Genomic DNA, 18,573 nt, shown 5'->3' with positions numbered 1-18,573 from the left:
TATTCATTGCTCAGCAAAATTAGATACGAATTCAGACCACATCGGCCATTCCCAGCTCTGAATGTGTTTATATGTATATTTTTTGTCGTCAAAATAAATCTCATATTGACCTTACAAATGAAATATTCATTTCCTTATATATTATATTTTATTGGAATTTACATTTGAAACTGTTGTATAAAGGCCACACTTAATACATTTCACAACATTTTGTTACTTACTTCGAAAAATATTTCGACTCTACGCACAAAAGTACGTTAAATATGTAAAAGTCACAGTAACTGTGATATCAGAAATAATTGATTATACAAATATTATGTTCAACGAGGAGGAACGTTGTGAGACGCTTTTAAATCAGCGTTTCTCCTATTATACCCGGTACTTAGTAACGTGATTTTTGGCCATATCGACTTGGCTATTGATTCTGATAAAGAATATGTGTAACGTTTTCTTCTGTGCGTTACATAAATCTACATCGAGCACAAATTTAATATAAACCCAACTCTTTGAGTACTTTAAGTGGTATAAAAACAATCTTAAGAATTTCGGGATGCAGTAGAAGCAATCGTTTCATTTTCCAGCGATCTTACGGATGTGATTTTGAGCCCCGGAATCGCCCACTTTTCATTGCTTGTGTGACTAAGTAGGTGTCTCTGGTAGCTATTGTTTCTGTATCTAAATTTCTTGGAGCAGTGGATGCACTGGTAAGGACGCTCTCCTGTGTGAGAACGGATGTGTACCCGGAGATTCGATTTTTCTTGAAATGACTTCGAGCACTGAGCACATCGGAAAGGTCGTTCATCTGTGTGAGTAAGAGTGTGTCTATCAAGTTTGGATTTTTTTTTAAAAGACTTTGGGCAGTATGAACACGTGTGAGTTCGTTCGCCAGTGTGAAGACGGCTGTGTTCTCGGAGATGAGATTTTTGGTGAAACGACTGGGAGCAGAGAGAGCATTTGAACGGTCGATCACCCTTATGGGTAGAAATGTGAATTTGTAGAGGTTCTTCCTTATTAAAAGATCTGTAGCAGTGAGGACATTGGTAAGGTCGTTCACCCGTGTGCGACCGGACATGAATCCGGAGACTATCGGATCGACCAAATGATTTTGAGCAGTGAGGACACTTATGCGGCATCTCCACAGTGGGAATACAGGTGTGTTCGTTGAGTTCGGACTGGTGTGGTCCGTGTCCTGAGTTAGTACGTTCGTTCATGTGAGGGTGGAGCGAAGCCGTCGAGACTCCTAGAAAAGGCCTTTGCTGTCGCTGCGATTCAGCGGCAAAATTTATATGGATCTTTGCAGCGGTTCCGAAACACTTCGATCGCGCATTTTCACTTTCGGACAGTTCCCAGACTACGTTTTTTACATTATCCTCCACAGTCAGGGTAAAGTAGTGTTTATGGCTCTGTTCGCAGGTTTTCTTCAGATTGAATGCACTCACTGCATCCTCAAGGCAATGCAGACATATTTTTTCTGATAGTAAATCACCTCGCCTAACCGCATATCCTGTGCACTCCGATATCATGTCTGCAATGCAAATGTCCAGTTTTTGTGGCTCGTCGAAAATGTTTGTGAATGCGACGGACCTTGCCATGCAAACTCTGCATGTTTCCTCCATAGTCCTACAAGTAAATGAATATTAATGAATGGAATCTACATGTGAAATGAGTAGAATCAAACCCACATCCAACGAAATGTAGTGTTTCTGATTTGAATTTTTAATGATTCCTTTGCGTGGTTTGTTTCTTTTAGAGAAACATTTCATTGCACGAAATGGGCTGTTAAGCGCCAAACTAATCTGGTCGAATAAAAACATATGTTGTGTTATCGAATGTTTCCCCCAATTGCATTACACTCTGTAAACAAAAAACAAACTGAAGTACCTGGTCAATGCGGACTCATCGTCGTGCGACCATCCAATATCGCGCCAGCGATTAAATACCACAAAAAAAAAAAAAAATAAACAAAAAACATATTACTAATTTTATATAGTTTAAAATGTTCTGTGCCCTTGGGGGTGAATGGGGAAAATGCTGCAACCGTTTCAAACGCTGGCCAGACAATCAAAGGCTGCCAAACGATGCTTAAGAATTAGGATCTATCACCGAAATGTAGTGTCGATGCTACAGAAGCTCTTAAATCGGCAGGACTTCAAGCGGGCTCTTTCAGAACACCCAAAGGCCCTACAGCTCGGATGTGCAAACCCGATGGCTCCATGAAATGCCGTTTGGCCTTGAGAAGTAAATTCTTGACCGGCTTGACATCTATCAGATTAATTAATCTAGCAGATTACAAATTATAAAAGTGGGCAAGGCACCGAATCGAGGTTTATATACCACGGTACTCGACGATTTGAAGAGCAATATTAGATTCGAATGCGACGAATATAAAAAAAACAACGAACCACCTTGTGCCGCTTTTCTTAATTGGCAATTATGCAGAATTGATGGTTTAGTCCGATATAGTTTGATTTGACACAAAAAATAAGAAATAGAGCTGTTAGGTGCAAAATGAAAAATGCACAATATGCGAGTTAGACGCGATACTTATCGATTTGCTATCGAATTAAATACTTTCTTGCATTGTTCTGAAAAAATAATAATACTTATTTATTACCCTTTTATACCGCAGGTTTTTTATTTTAGCATCTATAGTTATTTTTGTTCTTAGATGCTAGATTATATATTTTATACCCAAAGAAATATGGACTAGCTAGAGTAAACTTGGGAGGAAAAGAAGTAGAGCCACTTATAAGAGTCGTTCTTCAGCTGGCGCACGAAAATGAACTCATGCAGAGATTGAATAGGAAAGTACATTTACTTATACTTCTACTATCATTCTACTCGTGAGACTTTTTTATGTGTTTTCTAAGAGAATTCGAATGTTCATATGACTTTGAGCAGTATGTACATTTAAAGGGTGGATCCACCGAGTGTATACGCATGTGTTCACTCAGATGGAAACTAAAGTGGAAGGACTGTGAGCACTTGGAGCATTTATAGGGTCGTCCACCCGTGTGTAGTTCAATATGTTTCTTTAGACTTCTCTGCGCAAAGCTCCTTGGACAAAGAGGACATTTGAACAGACGGCCACCTTTTGCATCTGCGTCGGTCTCAATATTGTTTGACTGCTCGCTCCTGCAATCTGATGGTTCCCAGTCCTCGTATTCCACAATATAAAAGATTTCTGCTTCTTTAGACTCCTCCATCAATGTATGGCTCTGCTCACAGGTTGTCTTAAGTTTGAATGCACTTACTGCCTCCTCAAGGCAGGGCGGACATATATTTTCTGATAGTAAATCTCCTCGGCTAACCTCGTACCCGGTGCACTGATCTATCATGTCAGCAATGCAAGTGTCCCATTTTTGTGGCTCGTCGAATATGTTTGTGAATGATTCAGACGTTCCCTTGCAAACTCTGCACGTTTCTTCCATTGCCCTGCAAGTAAACGGAATATAGGAAGTGCAATAAAGTTTGGGAAAGCAATGAATATAAAACAAACAACCAACCACCTTGTGCCGCTTTCCTCAATTTCCAAATATGCAGAATTTATGGTTCTTTGGTCCGAATGGTTTGTTTTGACACAAAACATAAGAAATAGGGCTGTTAGGCGCAAAATGAAAAATCCGCAAGATGCGATGTTAGCCGATGCAACACCATGCAAGGCGTCATCAACAACCATCGATAGTCAAGAAAATATCGACAGCCCTATCATCGAACTGAAGTACCTGGTGAATGCGGACTCATCGTCGTGCTACCATCAAATTTCGCTGAAGGGATTAAATACCGAAAAAAAATAAATAAAACAATAACAATTATTTATTTACCTTTTCTACCGCAGGATTTTTATTTTAGCAGCTATGGTTATTTTTTTTGATCTTAGATGCTAGATTATATATTTTATACCCAAAGAAATAAGGAATAGCTAGAGTAAACTTGAGAGGAAAAGAAGTAGAGCCACTTAGAAGAGTCGTTCTTCAGCTGGCGCACGAAAATGAACTCATCCAGAGATTGAATAGGAAAATACATTTACTTAAACATATGTGTGTACATAGGTTTTTGTTTTGTAACTATCATTCTACGCGTGAGACATTTTTATGTGTTTTCTAAGAGAAGTGGCACGTTCATATGACTGTGAGCAGTATTTACATTTAAAGGGTGTGTGTGAAAGGATGTGTTCACTCAGATGGAAACTAAAGTGGAAGGACTTTGAGCACTGGGAGCATTTATAGGGTCGTCCACCCGTGTGTAGTTTCACATGTTGAGTTAGATACCGTTTCTTCGCAAAGCTCTTTGGACAAAGAGGACATTTGAATTTAGGGCCACCTTTTGCCTTTCCGTCGGTCTCAATATTGTTTGACTGCTCGCTTCTGCAATCTGATGGTTCCCAGTCCTCGTATTCCACAATATAAAAGATTTCTACTCCTTTAGACTCCTCCATCAATTTATAGCTCTGCTCGCAGGTTGTCTTAAGATTGAATGCACTTACTGCCTCCTCAAGGCAGGGCGGACATATATTTTCTGATAGTAAATCTCCTCGGCTAACCTCGTACCCGGTGCACTGAGCTATCATGTCAGCAATGCAAGTGTCCCATTTTTGTGGCTCGTCGAATATGTTTGTGAATGATTCAGACGTTCCCTTGCAAACTCTGCACGTTTCTTCCATTGCCCTGCAAGTAAACGGAATATAGGAAGTGCAATAAAGTTTGGGAAAGCAATGAATATAAAACAAACAACCAACCACCTTGTGCCGCTTTCCTCAATTTCCAAATATGCAGAATTTATGGTTCTTTGGTCCGAATGGTTTGTTTTGACACAAAACATAAGAAATAGGGCTGTTAGGCGCAAAATGAAAAATCCGCAAGATGCGATGTTAGCCGATGCAACACCATGCAAGGCGTCATCAACAACCATCGATAGTCAAGAAAATATCGACAGCCCTATCATCGAACTGAAGTACCTGGTGAATGCGGACTCATCGTCGTGCTACTATCACATTTCGCTGAAGGGATTAAATACCGAAAAAAAAGAATAAATAATAACAATTATTTATTTACCTTTTCTACCGCAGGATTTTTATTTTAGCAGCTATGGTTATTTTTGATCTTAGATGCTAGATTATATATTTTATACCCAAAGAAATAAGGAATAGCTAGAGTAAACTTGAGAGGAAAAGAAGTAGAGCCACTTAGAAGAGTCGTTCTTCAGCTGGCGCACGAAAGTGAACTCATCCAGAGATTGAATAGGAAAATACATTTACTTAAACATATGTGTGTACATAGGTTTTTGTTTTGTAACTATCATTCTACGCGTGAGACATTTTTATGTGTTTTCTAAGAGAAGTGGCACGTTCATATGACTGTGAGCAGTATTTACATTTAAAGGGTGTGTGTGAAAGGATGTGTTCACTCAGATGGAAACTAAAGTGGAAGGACTTTGAGCACTGGGAGCATTTATAGGGTCGTCCACCCGTGTGTAGTTTCACATGTTGAGTTAGATACCGTTTCTTCGCAAAGCTCTTTGGACAAAGAGGACATTTGAATTTAGGGCCACCTTTTGCCTTTCCGTCGGTCTCAATATTGTTTGACTGCTCGCTTCTGCAATCTGATGGTTCCCAGTCCTCGTATTCCACAATATAAAAGATTTCTACCCTTTAGACTCCTCCATCAATTTATAGCTCTGCTCGCAGGTTGTCTTAAGATTGAATGCACTTACTGCCTCCTCAAGGCAGGGCGGACATATATTTTCTGATAGTAAATCTCCTCGGCTAACCTCGTACCCGGTGCACTGAGCTATCATGTCAGCAATGCAAGTGTCCCATTTTTGTGGCTCGTCGAATATGTTTGTGAATGATTCAGACGTTCCCTTGCAAACTCTGCACGTTTCTTCCATTGCCCTGCAAGTAAACGGAATATAGGAAGTGCAATAAAGTTTGGGAAAGCAATGAATATAAAACAAACAACCAACCACCTTGTGCCGCTTTCCTCAATTTCCAAATATGCAGAATTTATGGTTCTTTGGTCCGAATGGTTTGTTTTGACACAAAACATAAGAAATAGGGCTGTTAGGCGCAAAATGAAAAATCCGCAAGATGCGATGTTAGCCGATGCAACACCATGCAAGGCGTCATCAACAACCATCGATAGTCAAGAAAAATATCGACAGCCCTATCATCGAACTGAAGTACCTGGTGAATGCGGACTCATCGTCGTGCTACTATCACATTTCGCTGAAGGGATTAAATACCGAAAAAAAGAATAAATAATAACACTTATTTATTTACCTTTTCTACCGCAGGATTTTTATTTTAGCAGCTATGGTTATTTTTGATCTTAGATGCTAGATTATATATTTTATACCCAAAGAAATAAGGAATAGCTAGAGTAAACTTGAGAGGAAAAGAAGTAGAGCCACTTAGAAGAGTCGTTCTTCAGCTGGCGCACGAAAGTGAACTCATCCAGAGATTGAATAGGAAAATACATTTACTTAAACATATGTGTGTACATAGGTTTTTGTTTTGTAACTATCATTCTACGCGTGAGACATTTTTATGTGTTTTCTAAGAGAAGTGGCACGTTCATATGACTGTGAGCAGTATTTACATTTAAAGGGTGTGTGTGAAAGGATGTGTTCACTCAGATGGAAACTAAAGTGGAAGGACTTTGAGCACTGGGAGCATTTATAGGGTCGTCCACCCGTGTGTAGTTTCACATGTTGAGTTAGATACCGTTTCTTCGCAAAGCTCTTTGGACAAAGAGGACATTTGAATTTAGGGCCACCTTTTGCCTTTCCGTCGGTCTCAATATTGTTTGACTGCTCGCTTCTGCAATCTGATGGTTCCCAGTCCTCGTATTCCACAATATAAAAGATTTCTACTCCTTTAGACTCCTCCATCAATTTATAGCTCTGCTCGCAGGTTGTCTTAAGATTGAATGCACTTACTGCCTCCTCAAGGCAGGGCGGACATATATTTTCTGATAGTAAATCTCCTCGGCTAACCTCGTACCCGGTGCACTGAGCTATCATGTCAGCAATGCAAGTGTCCCATTTTTGTGGCTCGTCGAATATGTTTGTGAATGATTCAGACGTTCCCTTGCAAACTCTGCACGTTTCTTCCATTGCCCTGCAAGTAAACGGAATATAGGAAGTGCAATAAAGTTTGGGAAAGCAATGAATATAAAACAAACAACCAACCACCTTGTGCCGCTTTCCTCAATTTCCAAATATGCAGAATTTATGGTTCTTTGGTCCGAATGGTTTGTTTTGACACAAAACATAAGAAATAGGGCTGTTAGGCGCAAAAAAATGAAAAATCCGCAAGATGCGATGTTATTTAAATACTTTCTTGCCGATGCAACACCATGCAAGGCGTCATCAACAACCATCGATAGTCAAGAAAATATCGACAGCCCTATCATCGAACTGAAGTACCTGGTGAATGCGGACTCATCGTCGTGCTACTATCACATTTCGCTGAAGGGATTAAATACCGAAAAAAAAGAATAAATAATAACACTTATTTATTTACCTTTTCTACCGCAGGATTTTTATTTTAGCAGCTATGGTTATTTTTTTGATCTTAGATGCTAGATTATATATTTTATACCCAAAGAAATAAGGAATAGCTAGAGTAAACTTGAGAGGAAAAGAAGTAGAGCCACTTAGAAGAGTCGTTCTTCAGCTGGCGCACGAAAGTGAACTCATCCAGAGATTGAATAGGAAAATACATTTACTTAAACATATGTGTGTACATAGGTTTTTGTTTTGTAACTATCATTCTACGCGTGAGACATTTTTATGTGTTTTCTAAGAGAAGTGGCACGTTCATATGACTGTGAGCAGTATTTACATTTAAAGGGTGTGTGTGAAAGGATGTGTTCACTCAGATGGAAACTAAAGTGGAAGGACTTTGAGCACTGGGAGCATTTATAGGGTCGTCCACCCGTGTGTAGTTTCACATGTTGAGGTAGATACCGTTTCGCAAAGCTCTTTGGACAAAGAGGACATTTGAATTTAGGGCCACCTTTTGCCTTTCCGTCGGTCTCAATATTGTTTGACTGCTCGCTTCTGCAATCTGAAGGTTCCCAGTCCTCGTATTCCACAATATAAAAGATTTCTACTCCTTTAGACTCCTCCATCAATTTATAGCTCTGCTCGCAGGTTGTCTTAAGATTGAATGCACTTACTGCCTCCTCAAGGCAGGGCGGACATATATTTTCTGATAGTAAATCTCCTCGGCTAACCTCGTACCCGGTGCACTGAGCTATCATGTCAGCAATGCAAGTGTCCCATTTTTGTGGCTCGTCGAATATGTTTGTGAATGATTCAGACGTTCCCTTGCAAACTCTGCACATTTCGTCCATTGCTCTGCAAGTAAACGGAATATAGGACGTGTAATACAGTTTAGGAAAGCAATGAATATAAAATAAACAACGAACCACCTTGTGCCGCTTTTCTGAATTTCCAAACATGCAGAAGTTATGGTTCTTATGCCCGAATTAGCTTGTTTTGACACAAAACATTAGAAATAGAGATGTTAGGCGCAAAACGAAAAATCCGCAAGATGCGATGATAGCCGCGATACTTATTGATTTGCTATCTATTTAAATACTTTCTTGAATTTTTCTGAATAAATAATATAGGCTCTTACACACGACCACTCTTTCAACTAAGCATCATATTGTTTAAATTATAAGAAGATTGCAATGCAACACCATGCAAGGCGTCATCAACAAACATCGATAGTCAATAAAATATCGACAGCCCTATCATCGAACTGAAGTACCTGGTGAATACGGACTCATCGTCGTGCTACCATCAAATTTCGCTGAAGGGATTAAATACCGAAAAAAAATAATAAATAATAACACTTATTTATTTACCTTTTCTACCGCAGGATTTTTGTTTTAGCAGTTATGGTTATTTTTTATCTTAGATGCTAGATTATATATTTTATACCCAAAGAAATAAGAAATAGCTAGAGTAAACTTGGGAGGAAAAGAAGTAGAGCCACTTAGAAGAGTCGTTCTTCAGCTGGCGCACGAAAGTGAACTCATCCAGAGATTGAATAGGAAAATACATTTACTTATACATATGTGTGTCTATAGGTTTTTGTTTTGTAACTATCATTCTACGCGTGAGACATTTTTATGTGTTTTCTAAGAGAAGTGGCTCGTTCAAATAACTGTGGACAGTATTTACATTTAAAGGGTGTGTGTGAAAGGATGTGTTCACTCAGATGGAAACTAAAGTGGAAGGACTTTGAGCACTGGGAGCATTTATAGGGTCGTCCACCCGTGTGTACTTTCATATGTTGATTTAGAGTACCTTTATGCACATAGCTCTTTGGACAAAGAGGACATTTGAATTTAGGGCCACCTTTTGCCTTTCCGTCGGTCTCAATATTGTTTGACTGCTCGCTTCTGCAATCTGATGGTTCCCAGTCCTCGTATTCCACAATATAAAAGATTTCTGCTTCTTTAGACTCCTCCATCAATTTATGGCTCTGCTCACAGGTTGTCTTAAGATTGAATGCACTCACTGCCTCCTCAAGGCAGGGCGGACATATATTTTCTGATAGTAAATCTCCTCGGCTAACCTCGTACCCGGTGCACTGAGCTATCATGCAAGTGTCCCGTTTTTGTGGCTCGTCGAATATGTTTGTGAATGATTTAGACGTTCCCTTGCAAACTCTGCACATTTCGTCCATTGCTCTGCAAGTAAATGAATATTAAATAAACGGAATATAGAACGAGCAATACATTTTAGGAAAGCAATGAATATAATACCAACAACGAACCACCTTGTGCCGCTTTTCTGAATTCGCAAATATGAAAAATGTATGGTTCTTTGGCCCGAAATAGTTTGTTTTGACATAAAACAAAATAAATTGAGCTGTTAAGCGCGAAAAGAGAAAGAAACAAAAAGTGCTGTTATGCGTGCAATCATGGTGGAATTACTAATAGGTAACGTATTCAGCTGTGGAGAGGACCATGGTAGAATTACTAATAGGTAACGTATTCACCACAGTGCTTCTCATTCGAAAAAATTAAAAAAATTTAAAGAAAAAGTTAGTAAATGTAGCGATCATTATCCTTGAGCACAGCCACATCACCACTGGCCTTCTGGGCACGCAGCTCATCGACCTTGCCGTAGACCTCCTTGAACTTCACAGCTATGCCTGCGCCCATGGCCAAGTCAGCGCCCACGCAATGGGCCAGCGAGTGCGAGACTTTGTCTACAGTATGTAAATGTATGTAAATTATTAAGAGAGACATGTTTATTAAGTGATAACATTGAAAAATCTGAAAAATAGCGCGCACAACAAAAGAGTTCACATCATAACAGTATGACCGCGGAGCTATCGATAAAATATACAGTCTGACCCTAAGAAATATACCGAAATATACCTTTCCATTTTATATATACCGCAAAGCGTTAGCACGTATTTTTGCGCGCAAATGAAACTAAAATTTTGTAAACAGAGCCACAGGTCGACTTGAAAGAAATTTGGATTAAGCTGATAGAAATGTCAGGTTTTGTTTATAAAGAGGTGAACGGGGACTTGTTCAGCGCGAAGGCCGACTATTCCATGTGCCATTGCGTGGGCGCCGACTTGCGTATGGGCAAAGGGATCGCTGTCAAATTTAGGTATGTCCTACGTTCTCCTTTGCAGAACACAAAACTTATAATTTGTATGTATGTCTTTCCGCAGCACTAAGTTTGGCCAGCTACTGACATTGCAGAGGCAGAATGTCCAGCCGGGTGGCGTTGCCATCCTAAAGGATCAGGAGCGTTTTATCTACAATCTCGTTACCAAGCAAACGAGCTGGGGCAAGCCCACCTATCAGCTACTCCACAGCTCCTTGACCGCGATGCGGCAGCATATGGTATGTGAAAACTATGCATAACTTCCTTCCCAATTTGTTCACCCTCGCTGTGTCCACTATTTCAGATTGCCCACAATGTCCACAAGCTGGCTATGCCTCGCATTGGATGCGGCCTGGACGGACTCTCCTGGATGAAAGTGAAAGAAATGGTCTGCGAGATTTTCCAGTCGGATGCTATTGAACTTGTTGTATACAATTATGCTCCCCGTGCAGCCAAATAATAAACGTAAATAGTAAATGTTTAATATCTAGTAAGTTAACTTAAACATGTAAGTTTGTAAACATATGTAAGAGCAAAGATTTTTTAATAAAAATTAAAAGAGTAGCATACTTTTGGGTTGGTCTGGTATTATATACAACTTTTGAAGTATCTTTTGGGGGCAGCTTTTGTTCTCAGAAGTATGGCATACTTTCAGGCTGAAAAGTTCCCAATTACAAAATAGCGTAGGACAGCCATATCCTGCAGTCCTTGTGGTCCTTGATGGACTCAAGCGATACAGGAGACTCGTACCTTCGCCAGGAGGCATGCCATGTCCTGATCCGACAGGAAACAGCCGAGTTATAGCATTGAAGGGGATTATATAGAAAAACAATATTCAAATGGCATTATCCTTAATGTCCTTGCACCCAAAGTGATCCGGGACATTTTCCCGATCCCGAGGAGGCGTGACATGTCCTTTTTCGACAGGAAACAGCTGAGCTATAGCCTTGTAGAGATTAAAAAGAAAAAACAACGTGCAAGTGGCATTATCCTTAATGTCCTTGCACCCGAACTGGTCGCAAAGGATCCAGGACATTGTGACGATCACGAGGGGCGTGGCACATCCTGGACGGACTACAAATAAAGGAGAAAACAACAAAACAAATCTCTCCTGTTATTTTTGTCGAATTTTGACAGTCACCTCTTTGCACAGTGGCGCCCACGCGATGAAGACGGTCATTTCTGGAACTAAAATAACGTAGTTCGAGAATTGGCCGATCTGTGTTGGGACGCCACTGTGAACTTTTGAAATTGCTTCACTGAAATGGCCGAAAACTGGAAAATTTTCAGACCAAGTACCAGGCGAACAGAAGTCAGTAGAAGGTAACTAGTTTCCATGTTTTTTCACTGTGTCAAAAGCTGGATGCTATTAAACCGCAATTAATTTTAGTTACTTGGCGACTGAAAAATGAATTGCGGTTTCATAGCATCCAGATTTTGACACAGTAAAAAAACATGGAAACCAGTTACCTTCTGCTGACTTCTGTTCGCCTGGTACTTTGTATGAAAATTTTCCTGTTTTCGGCCATTTCAGTGGACCAATTTCAAAATTTCTTTTCTCCTGTATTTGTGGGCCGATCAGAATGTGCCACACCTTTTCGTAATCAGGACAACTTCCCCGATCCTTTTCAATCTCTTTCGCTTCAAGGACATCAAGGATTAAGGATTCAATTGCACATATTTCCCATTCCCATAATAAATACAATTGATGTTAGGTATATGTATGTATATGTATACTTCTTTTATTAGAATTGATTCTTAATTGCTTGGTGGAGGCACAAAGTTGTAGACGACAATCTCCAGCTGCTCCTGCCCGAACACGTACTCCAGAACGCCGCTGACTTTGTCCCATTCCAAGCCCTCAATACGCAACCGATGCGCGGTATGGCCAGCTGCTTAACGATGTTCTTGCGCTGCGAAAAGGTTCGAAATGCATAAGCAAAGAATTGATCTAAAAGTTCAAGCTCACCAAGCCACTCACCATGTGTTCGCGCATCTGCTCCAGAGATGACTGCAGCGACTCGTATGTTGGTTTTCCCCAGCTTTGTGGCTTCGTCACCAGATAGTAAATGTAGCGATCATTATCCTTGAGCACAGCCACATCACCGCTGGCCGCCTTCTGGGCACGCAGCTCATCGACCTTGCCGTATACCTCCTTGAACTTCACAGCTATGCCTGCGCCCATGGCCAAGTCAGCGCCCACGCAATGGGCCAGCGAGTGCGAGACTTTGTCTACAGTATGTAAATGTATGTAAATTATTAAGAGAGACATGTTTATTAAGTGATAACATTGAAAAATTTGAAAAATAGCGCGCACAACAAAAGAGTTCACATCATAACAGTATGACCGCGGAGCTATCGATAAAATATACAGTCTGACCCTAAGAAATATACCGAAATATACCTTTCCATTTTATATATACCGCAAAGCGTTAGCACGTATTTTTGCGCGCAAATGAAACTAAAATTTTGTAAACAGAGCCACAGGTCGACTTGAAAGAAATTTGGATTAAGCTGATAGAAATGTCAGGTTTTGTTTATAAAGAGGTGAACGGGGACTTGTTCAGCGCGAAGGCCGACTATTCCATGTGCCATTGCGTGGGCGCCGACTTGCGTATGGGCAAAGGGATCGCTGTCAAATTTAGGTATGTCCTACGTTCTCCTTTGCAGAACACAAAACTTATAATTTGTATGTATGTATTTCCGCAGCACTAAGTTTGGCCAGCTACTGACATTGCAGAGGCAGAATGTGCAGCCGGGTGGCGTTGCCATCCTAAAAGATCTGGAGCGTTTTATCTACAATCTCGTTACCAAGCAAACGAGCTGGGGCAAGCCCACCTATCAGCTACTCCACAGCACCTTGACCGCGATGCGGCAGCATATGGTATGTGAAAAGTATGCATAACTTCCTTCCCAATTTGTTCACCCTCCCTGTGTCAACTATGCATCCAGTCGGATGCTATTGAACTTGTTATACCCGGTACTCGAAGAGTAAATAGGGTATATTGTATTTGTGCGGATAACGGTTGTATGTAACGCACAGAAGGAATCGTTTCCGACCCCATAAAGTATATATATTCTTGATCAGCATCAATAGCCGAGTCGATTGAGCCATGTCTGTCTGTCCGTCCGTCTTGTTTGTCGGCTAGTTCTCAGAGACTATAAGAGCTAGAGCCACCAAATTTTGGCACCAGACTGCTGCTCACACTGAAACCAGTGTATTTCAAAAATGAGCCCCGCCCCCTTCCGCCCCCGCAAAAGGGCGAAAACCTCCCAAATCTACAATTTTGAAGATAACAGAAAACTAAAAACGTGGCTAAACCCACCCCGTCCCGCAGCTTATATTTGTTTTTTGAAAGTTCTCTCATTCACACTCTGCTTCGCGCAGTGGCCGCACACTGGCCGTCTGCCGCTGGCTCTGCCTCTGCCGTGAGTCTGCAGTGTGTGGGTCTAGGGAAGGGGGGCGAGCTAAAGGAGCGTGTTGGTGTGAGAAGTGTTGTAGATGTAGATGACAGATGAAGAAAAAATTTAAAATTTGACAAATAACCGCTAATGTACAGATGTAGTACTGAGTGCCGGGTATAAAAGTTGTGACGCGTAAGAAGCGTCTCACACGTCCCTTCTCGTTTGAGTTCCAAATGTTCAGTAACTTTTATATAATATTCAACACAAAACTGAAGTATCTGGTCAATGCGCTGTAGCGATTAAATATCAAAAAAAAAAAAAAAGAATATATAATATTCATTTAAGTTTTATGTTGTGTCCAAGAACACCGAACGAGATAAACCACAAATTAAATTGAACGCCTGCAGTCCACCATAGGACTGATGGTAGGAAGATCTTGAACTATGCACAAGAACAACTCCTGGGGCCTTGTTATAATGCTAAATGTGGGAGAATGGTATTTAGATAGGTTTCGATTCGAAAAATCAGATTACTATTTTGGATATTTATATTTAATACAATTTTGCATTTGCTTTTAGCTACATTTTTATACCATCCTGTGCCGGATTTCTTTAATGGTTCAGCTTTCGGATAACATAATATGTTAGTTACAGTCATTCGCTCTTGTTCGAAGCTCGAACGTGAGCTATCCCAGATCGAAACCTTCCGATGTATCTAAAAATGTTTGATGCTTTGGTCAAAAGTTCAAGAACAAAACATTGCGTAAGTTGTAAATTAAATAAAATACATATTTTATGTACATATGTATGTACACATTTCAGTTGTTTCGTCAGTGAATTTGCATTGTTCCCCCATTTGAAGAGTTGCACTTATTCACTCGTATTGGGCTGAAAAGTGTGCTGTGCCTGAAGTAGTGATCGATCCCACATCGCTCGTTCTTACCTCTGTCGGCAAGTTCAAAGATCCTAGAGATCTCGATCTGCAGTGTAAGAGCTCGTAGTGCCATGCCATACTTTACTTCAGGACTCTTAGGGATGTCAGCTCGTCGAATGACGGAATGCAGAAACGAATTTAAGCATCGGGTACCCTTGAACGCTCTTCTTCCGTATGAGTGAGGGTGTGTCTTTTCAGAGACGAGTTGTGAATAAATCCCTTTGAGCAGAAGGAGCACTTGTACGGATGCTCCCCAGTGTGAGTACAAATGTGTGCTTGGAGATCGGAACTTTTCATAAAGGACTTTGAGCAGTAGGAACATTGGAAGGCTCGGTCCACCGTGTGAGTACGTGTGTGTGTATCATGATTGGATTTTTGTGTAAAGGACTTTGGGCAGTGGGAACATTGGTAGGGTCGTTCGCCAGTGTGCAAACGGATATGAGCCCGGAGACATGCGGCTCGGGCAAAGGACTTGGGGCATTGAGAACACTTAAACGGTCGCTCTCCCGTGTGAGATCGAATGTGCACTTGCAGCTCCGATTTCTGGGCGAAAGACATAGAGCAGTGTGGACATTGGAATGGTCGTTCGCCGGTATGCAAAAGGATATGATCCCTGAGTGTTCCGGCATGGGAGAAAGACTTGGGGCAGTGAGAGCATATATATGGTCGCTCTCCCGTATGAGTTCGGCTGTGTACTTTTAAGTGGGACAGTTCCTGAAATGACTTTGAACATTGGGCGCATTGGTGGGGCCGCTCTCGCGTGTGAGTACGAATGTGTATTTGTAGATGGGAGTTCTGCTTAAAGGTCTTCGAGCAATGTGTGCACTCATACGGTCGCTCGCCCGTGTGAATACGGATGTGTACTTCCAGTTCGCTTTTTTGTATAAACGACTTTGAGCACTCGCAGCACTTGTAGGGTCGGTCACCGGTATGAAATTTGAGGTGTCTGTATAAGTTGCTTCTATGCGTGTACTGCTTCGAGCAATGGGGACAACTAAATAGAAGATCGACTGCTTTTTCATTCCAGCTCTCGTCGTCACGATTTTCACAGAGGACCTCTTCCATCCCCTCTTCCATTCCGGGGATATAGAGTTTATGGCTCTGCTCGCAGGTGGTCTTAAGATTGAATGCACTCACGGCATCCTCAAGGCAAGGCGGACATATATTTTCTGATAGTAAATCGCCTCGGCTAACGTCGTACCCGGTACACTCCGATATCATGTCAGCAATGGAAGTGTCCCATTTTTGTGGCTCGTCGAATATGCTTGTGAATGCTCCAGAATTTCCCATGCAAACTCTGCATATTTCGTCCATTGCCCTGCAAGTAAATTAATATTAAATAAACGATAATATATAAAAGAAACCTCGAACCACCTTTTGACGCTTTTCTGAATTCCAAATATGCAGAATTTATGGTTTTTTGGCCCGAATTAGTTTGTTTCGATACAAAAACATAAGAAATAGAGCTGTTAGACGCGAAAAGGGCAAAAAACTAAAAGTGCTGTTAGGCGCGAGTGGAATCGCTGGGCAGTTGTTATCGAATTAAATAGGTGCAATGTTTTGAATATTGTCTATATTTTAATAAATATTTATTTAACTTGTATGTTACTTTCATGAAGACCGAAGGAGAAAAATAATAAATTAAGTTTGAAAACTGCAATTCCCCCGAGGACTGATGGAAGGAAGGTTTTTGACTATGCTCAAGAGCAACGCCTGGAACCTAGTACTAATGCAACAGGTGGGAACAAGGACTACTTTTAGTGGATCTGCCAACAAGTTGTCCACTTTGACGTTTTCCTTTCTCTAGTGTCATGTTGGTTCTGAGCCTCATCACCTTTTATAAGGCAACATATCAACAGGTGCGCATATTTCTCACTTGTTTCCATACCGAGAGCAAGATCATTGAAGCTGTGTGCATGCACAGAACAAACAGAAGCCAACCTTCTTTAGTTAACACACGAAAATGATCCAATGAAGTGATTGAATGTTGTTTTATTTGGAACTATCATTCTGTGTGTGACTGCGAATGTGTTTCAGAAGAGATTGTCTATGTTTAAATGTCTTCGAGCAGTGGGTACATGTAAAGGGTCGCTCCTCCGTGTGTTTACGGATGTGGTTACTCAGATTGGATTTGTTATAATAAGACTTGGAGCAAACGGAGCACTTGTAGGGTCCTTCGCCCATATGCGTACGGGTGTGGCTTTCAAGTGTATTTTTTGTTATAAAAGACTTCGAGCAGAGGGTACATGTATAGGGTCGTTCACCCGTGTGCGTACGGGTGTGAACCCATAGAGATCCAGAGAACGAAAAACACTTCGAGCAGTGGGCGCACTTAAATGGTCGCTCTCCAGTATGTGTGCGGATGTGTTTTTTGAGTTCGTCATTTTGCCTAAATGTCTTCGAACAGTGTGGGCAACTAAACGGACGACGACTACCGGTGTGCGTACAGAGGTGTTTACTCAACTTCGAATTTGTGTTAAATGACTGGGAGCAGTCTGAGCATTCATATAGTAGTTCAACCGTGTGCATATGGCTGTGCATATCAAGATCCGATTTTGTTATAAAATACTTCGAGCATTGAGAGCATTGGTAGGGTCGATCATCCGTGTGCAAATGAAAGTGTCTAACAAAATTAGGTTTTTGGGTAAAAGACATCGGGCACTGGGAACATTGGTAGGGTCGTTCACCCGTGTGCGTTCGGATGTGAACACGGAGAGATTCAGAGCGAGTATAACACTTCGAACAGTGGGAACACTTAAATGGTCGCTCCCCCGTGTGAGTACGGAGGTGACCGTTGAGTTGGCCTTTTTGTTTAAATGACTTTGAGCAGTAAGAGCAGTGGTATGGCCGGTCACCTGTGTGAGTTCGGTTATGTGATTCAAGATCGTTCCCATATAAGAAGGACTTGGAGCAGTGTGAGCATTGATAGGGGCGTTCACCCGTATGCAATTTCATGTGTCTGGTTAGATTACCCTTTTGCGAAAAGCTCTTTGGACAAAGAGTACATTTAAACAGAAGATCGACATCCTTCTCAACTTGAGCCTTTGCATCGGCTTCAAAATTGTTTGACTGCTCGCTTTCACAATCTGATGGTTCCCAGTCCTCGTCTTCGATACAGATTTCTTCTTCTTTAAGCTCCTCCATTAATTCATGGCTCTGCTCGCAGGTGGTCTTAAGAATGAATGCACTCACTGCATCCTCAAGGCAAGGCGGACATATGCTTTCTGGTAGTGAATCGCCTCGCCTCACCACGTATCCTGTACACTCCGATATCATGTCAGCAACGCAAGTGTCCCATTTTTGTGGCTCGTCGAATATGTTTGTGAATGCTCCAGCCGTTCCCATGCAAACTCTGCATATTTTATTCATTGCCCTGCAAGTAAAGGAGTCTTACCGTGCGGGAATGCAACTAATATAAATCAAACAACGAACCACCTTTTGCCGCTTTACTGAATTTGCAAAATATTGACGACACTTTGGCTAGGGTTGTCAAAAATATATCATCAATATATCGATATTTTTCAAAAAAAAAAATTTATTTATATCGTGATATTTTTTTTGCTGAAATATCAATATATTGATAGTTTT

General features: G+C 41.1%; 5 protein-coding genes, 4 long non-coding RNA genes and 1 pseudogene across 18 annotated transcripts; 2 read left to right on the top strand and 8 right to left on the bottom strand.

The window, feature by feature from the left end:
• Nucleotides 1-174: 174 nt before the first annotated feature.
• Nucleotides 175-3,667, bottom strand: LOC117902497 (zinc finger protein 180-like). Of its 3 annotated transcripts, none has more exons than XM_034813924.1 (3): nucleotides 3,510-3,667; nucleotides 3,339-3,435; nucleotides 175-1,523 (listed from the first exon to the last, which is right to left on the bottom strand). In XM_034813924.1, the coding sequence occupies exons 1-3, from the start codon at nucleotides 3,587-3,589 to the stop codon at nucleotides 537-539; spliced, it is 1,164 nt and encodes a 387-aa protein (XP_034669815.1). In that variant the 5' UTR covers nucleotides 3,590-3,667; the 3' UTR covers nucleotides 175-536. The 3 variants fall into 3 exon arrangements, with proteins under 3 accessions (XP_034669815.1, XP_034669813.1, XP_034669816.1); XM_034813922.1 differs by having other exon boundaries at nucleotides 3,507-3,660; XM_034813925.1 differs by lacking the exons at nucleotides 3,339-3,435; nucleotides 3,510-3,667 and adding an exon at nucleotides 1,683-1,810 and having other exon boundaries at nucleotides 175-1,620.
• A 341-nt stretch (nucleotides 3,668-4,008) lies between these two features.
• On the bottom strand, nucleotides 4,009-4,896 carry LOC117902500 (zinc finger protein 675-like). 2 transcript variants are annotated; one of them, XM_034813927.1, is made up of 2 exons: nucleotides 4,742-4,896; nucleotides 4,009-4,667 (listed from the first exon to the last, which is right to left on the bottom strand). In XM_034813927.1, exons 1-2 carry the CDS (start codon nucleotides 4,819-4,821, stop codon nucleotides 4,076-4,078), a joined length of 672 nt encoding a protein of 223 aa, XP_034669818.1. In that variant the 5' UTR covers nucleotides 4,822-4,896; the 3' UTR covers nucleotides 4,009-4,075. The 2 variants fall into 2 exon arrangements, with proteins under 2 accessions (XP_034669818.1, XP_034669817.1); XM_034813926.1 differs by having other exon boundaries at nucleotides 4,739-4,887.
• A 339-nt stretch (nucleotides 4,897-5,235) lies between these two features.
• Nucleotides 5,236-6,125, bottom strand: LOC117902506. Of its 2 annotated transcripts, none has more exons than XR_004649402.1 (2): nucleotides 5,968-6,125; nucleotides 5,236-5,893 (listed from the first exon to the last, which is right to left on the bottom strand). It is a non-coding gene; the product is annotated as an uncharacterized LOC117902506 (long non-coding RNA). The 2 variants fall into 2 exon arrangements; XR_004649403.1 differs by having other exon boundaries at nucleotides 5,965-6,118.
• A 336-nt stretch (nucleotides 6,126-6,461) lies between these two features.
• Nucleotides 6,462-7,304, bottom strand: LOC117902509. 2 transcript variants are annotated; one of them, XR_004649407.1, is made up of 2 exons: nucleotides 7,195-7,304; nucleotides 6,462-7,120 (listed from the first exon to the last, which is right to left on the bottom strand). It is a non-coding gene; the product is annotated as an uncharacterized LOC117902509 (long non-coding RNA). The 2 variants fall into 2 exon arrangements; XR_004649408.1 differs by having other exon boundaries at nucleotides 7,192-7,303.
• Nucleotides 7,305-7,708: 404 nt separating this feature from the next.
• LOC117902508 lies at nucleotides 7,709-8,747 on the bottom strand. 3 transcript variants are annotated; one of them, XR_004649406.1, is made up of 3 exons: nucleotides 8,648-8,662; nucleotides 8,436-8,592; nucleotides 7,709-8,364 (listed from the first exon to the last, which is right to left on the bottom strand). It is a non-coding gene; the product is annotated as an uncharacterized LOC117902508 (long non-coding RNA). The 3 variants fall into 3 exon arrangements; XR_004649404.1 differs by having other exon boundaries at nucleotides 8,436-8,747; XR_004649405.1 differs by having other exon boundaries at nucleotides 8,439-8,747.
• Nucleotides 8,748-9,480: 733 nt separating this feature from the next.
• LOC117902505 lies at nucleotides 9,481-10,321 on the bottom strand. 2 transcript variants are annotated; one of them, XR_004649401.1, is made up of 2 exons: nucleotides 9,790-10,321; nucleotides 9,481-9,710 (listed from the first exon to the last, which is right to left on the bottom strand). It is a non-coding gene; the product is annotated as an uncharacterized LOC117902505 (long non-coding RNA). The 2 variants fall into 2 exon arrangements; XR_004649400.1 differs by having other exon boundaries at nucleotides 9,786-9,886.
• A 107-nt stretch (nucleotides 10,322-10,428) lies between these two features.
• LOC117902501 (ADP-ribose glycohydrolase OARD1-like) lies at nucleotides 10,429-11,211 on the top strand. The gene is made up of 3 exons (XM_034813929.1): nucleotides 10,429-10,647; nucleotides 10,712-10,886; nucleotides 10,952-11,211. Exons 1-3 carry the CDS (start codon nucleotides 10,526-10,528, stop codon nucleotides 11,105-11,107), a joined length of 453 nt encoding a protein of 150 aa, XP_034669820.1. The 5' UTR covers nucleotides 10,429-10,525; the 3' UTR covers nucleotides 11,108-11,211.
• Nucleotides 11,212-12,404: 1,193 nt separating this feature from the next.
• On the bottom strand, nucleotides 12,405-12,865 carry LOC117902503 (annotated as a pseudogene).
• Nucleotides 12,866-13,059: 194 nt separating this feature from the next.
• Nucleotides 13,060-16,300, top strand: LOC117902502 (ADP-ribose glycohydrolase OARD1-like). 2 transcript variants are annotated; one of them, XM_034813931.1, is made up of 3 exons: nucleotides 13,060-13,292; nucleotides 13,357-13,531; nucleotides 16,013-16,300. In XM_034813931.1, exons 1-3 carry the CDS (start codon nucleotides 13,171-13,173, stop codon nucleotides 16,073-16,075), a joined length of 360 nt encoding a protein of 119 aa, XP_034669822.1. In that variant the 5' UTR covers nucleotides 13,060-13,170; the 3' UTR covers nucleotides 16,076-16,300. The 2 variants fall into 2 exon arrangements, with proteins under 2 accessions (XP_034669822.1, XP_034669821.1); XM_034813930.1 differs by lacking the exon at nucleotides 16,013-16,300 and adding an exon at nucleotides 14,631-14,848 and having other exon boundaries at nucleotides 13,061-13,292.
• On the bottom strand, nucleotides 14,861-18,487 carry LOC117902495 (zinc finger protein 239-like). The gene is made up of 4 exons (XM_034813919.1): nucleotides 18,418-18,487; nucleotides 17,721-18,358; nucleotides 17,248-17,381; nucleotides 14,861-15,405 (listed from the first exon to the last, which is right to left on the bottom strand). Exons 2-4 carry the CDS (start codon nucleotides 18,352-18,354, stop codon nucleotides 15,124-15,126), a joined length of 1,050 nt encoding a protein of 349 aa, XP_034669810.1. The 5' UTR covers nucleotides 18,355-18,358; nucleotides 18,418-18,487; the 3' UTR covers nucleotides 14,861-15,123.
• Between the last annotated feature and the right edge of the window lie 86 nt (nucleotides 18,488-18,573).

Source organism: Drosophila subobscura, chromosome U (assembly GCF_008121235.1).
Source record: "Drosophila subobscura isolate 14011-0131.10 chromosome U, UCBerk_Dsub_1.0, whole genome shotgun sequence".
Classification (NCBI taxonomy): Eukaryota; Metazoa; Arthropoda; class Insecta; order Diptera; family Drosophilidae; genus Drosophila; species Drosophila subobscura.
This window is presented reverse-complemented; position numbering and strand designations above follow the sequence as displayed.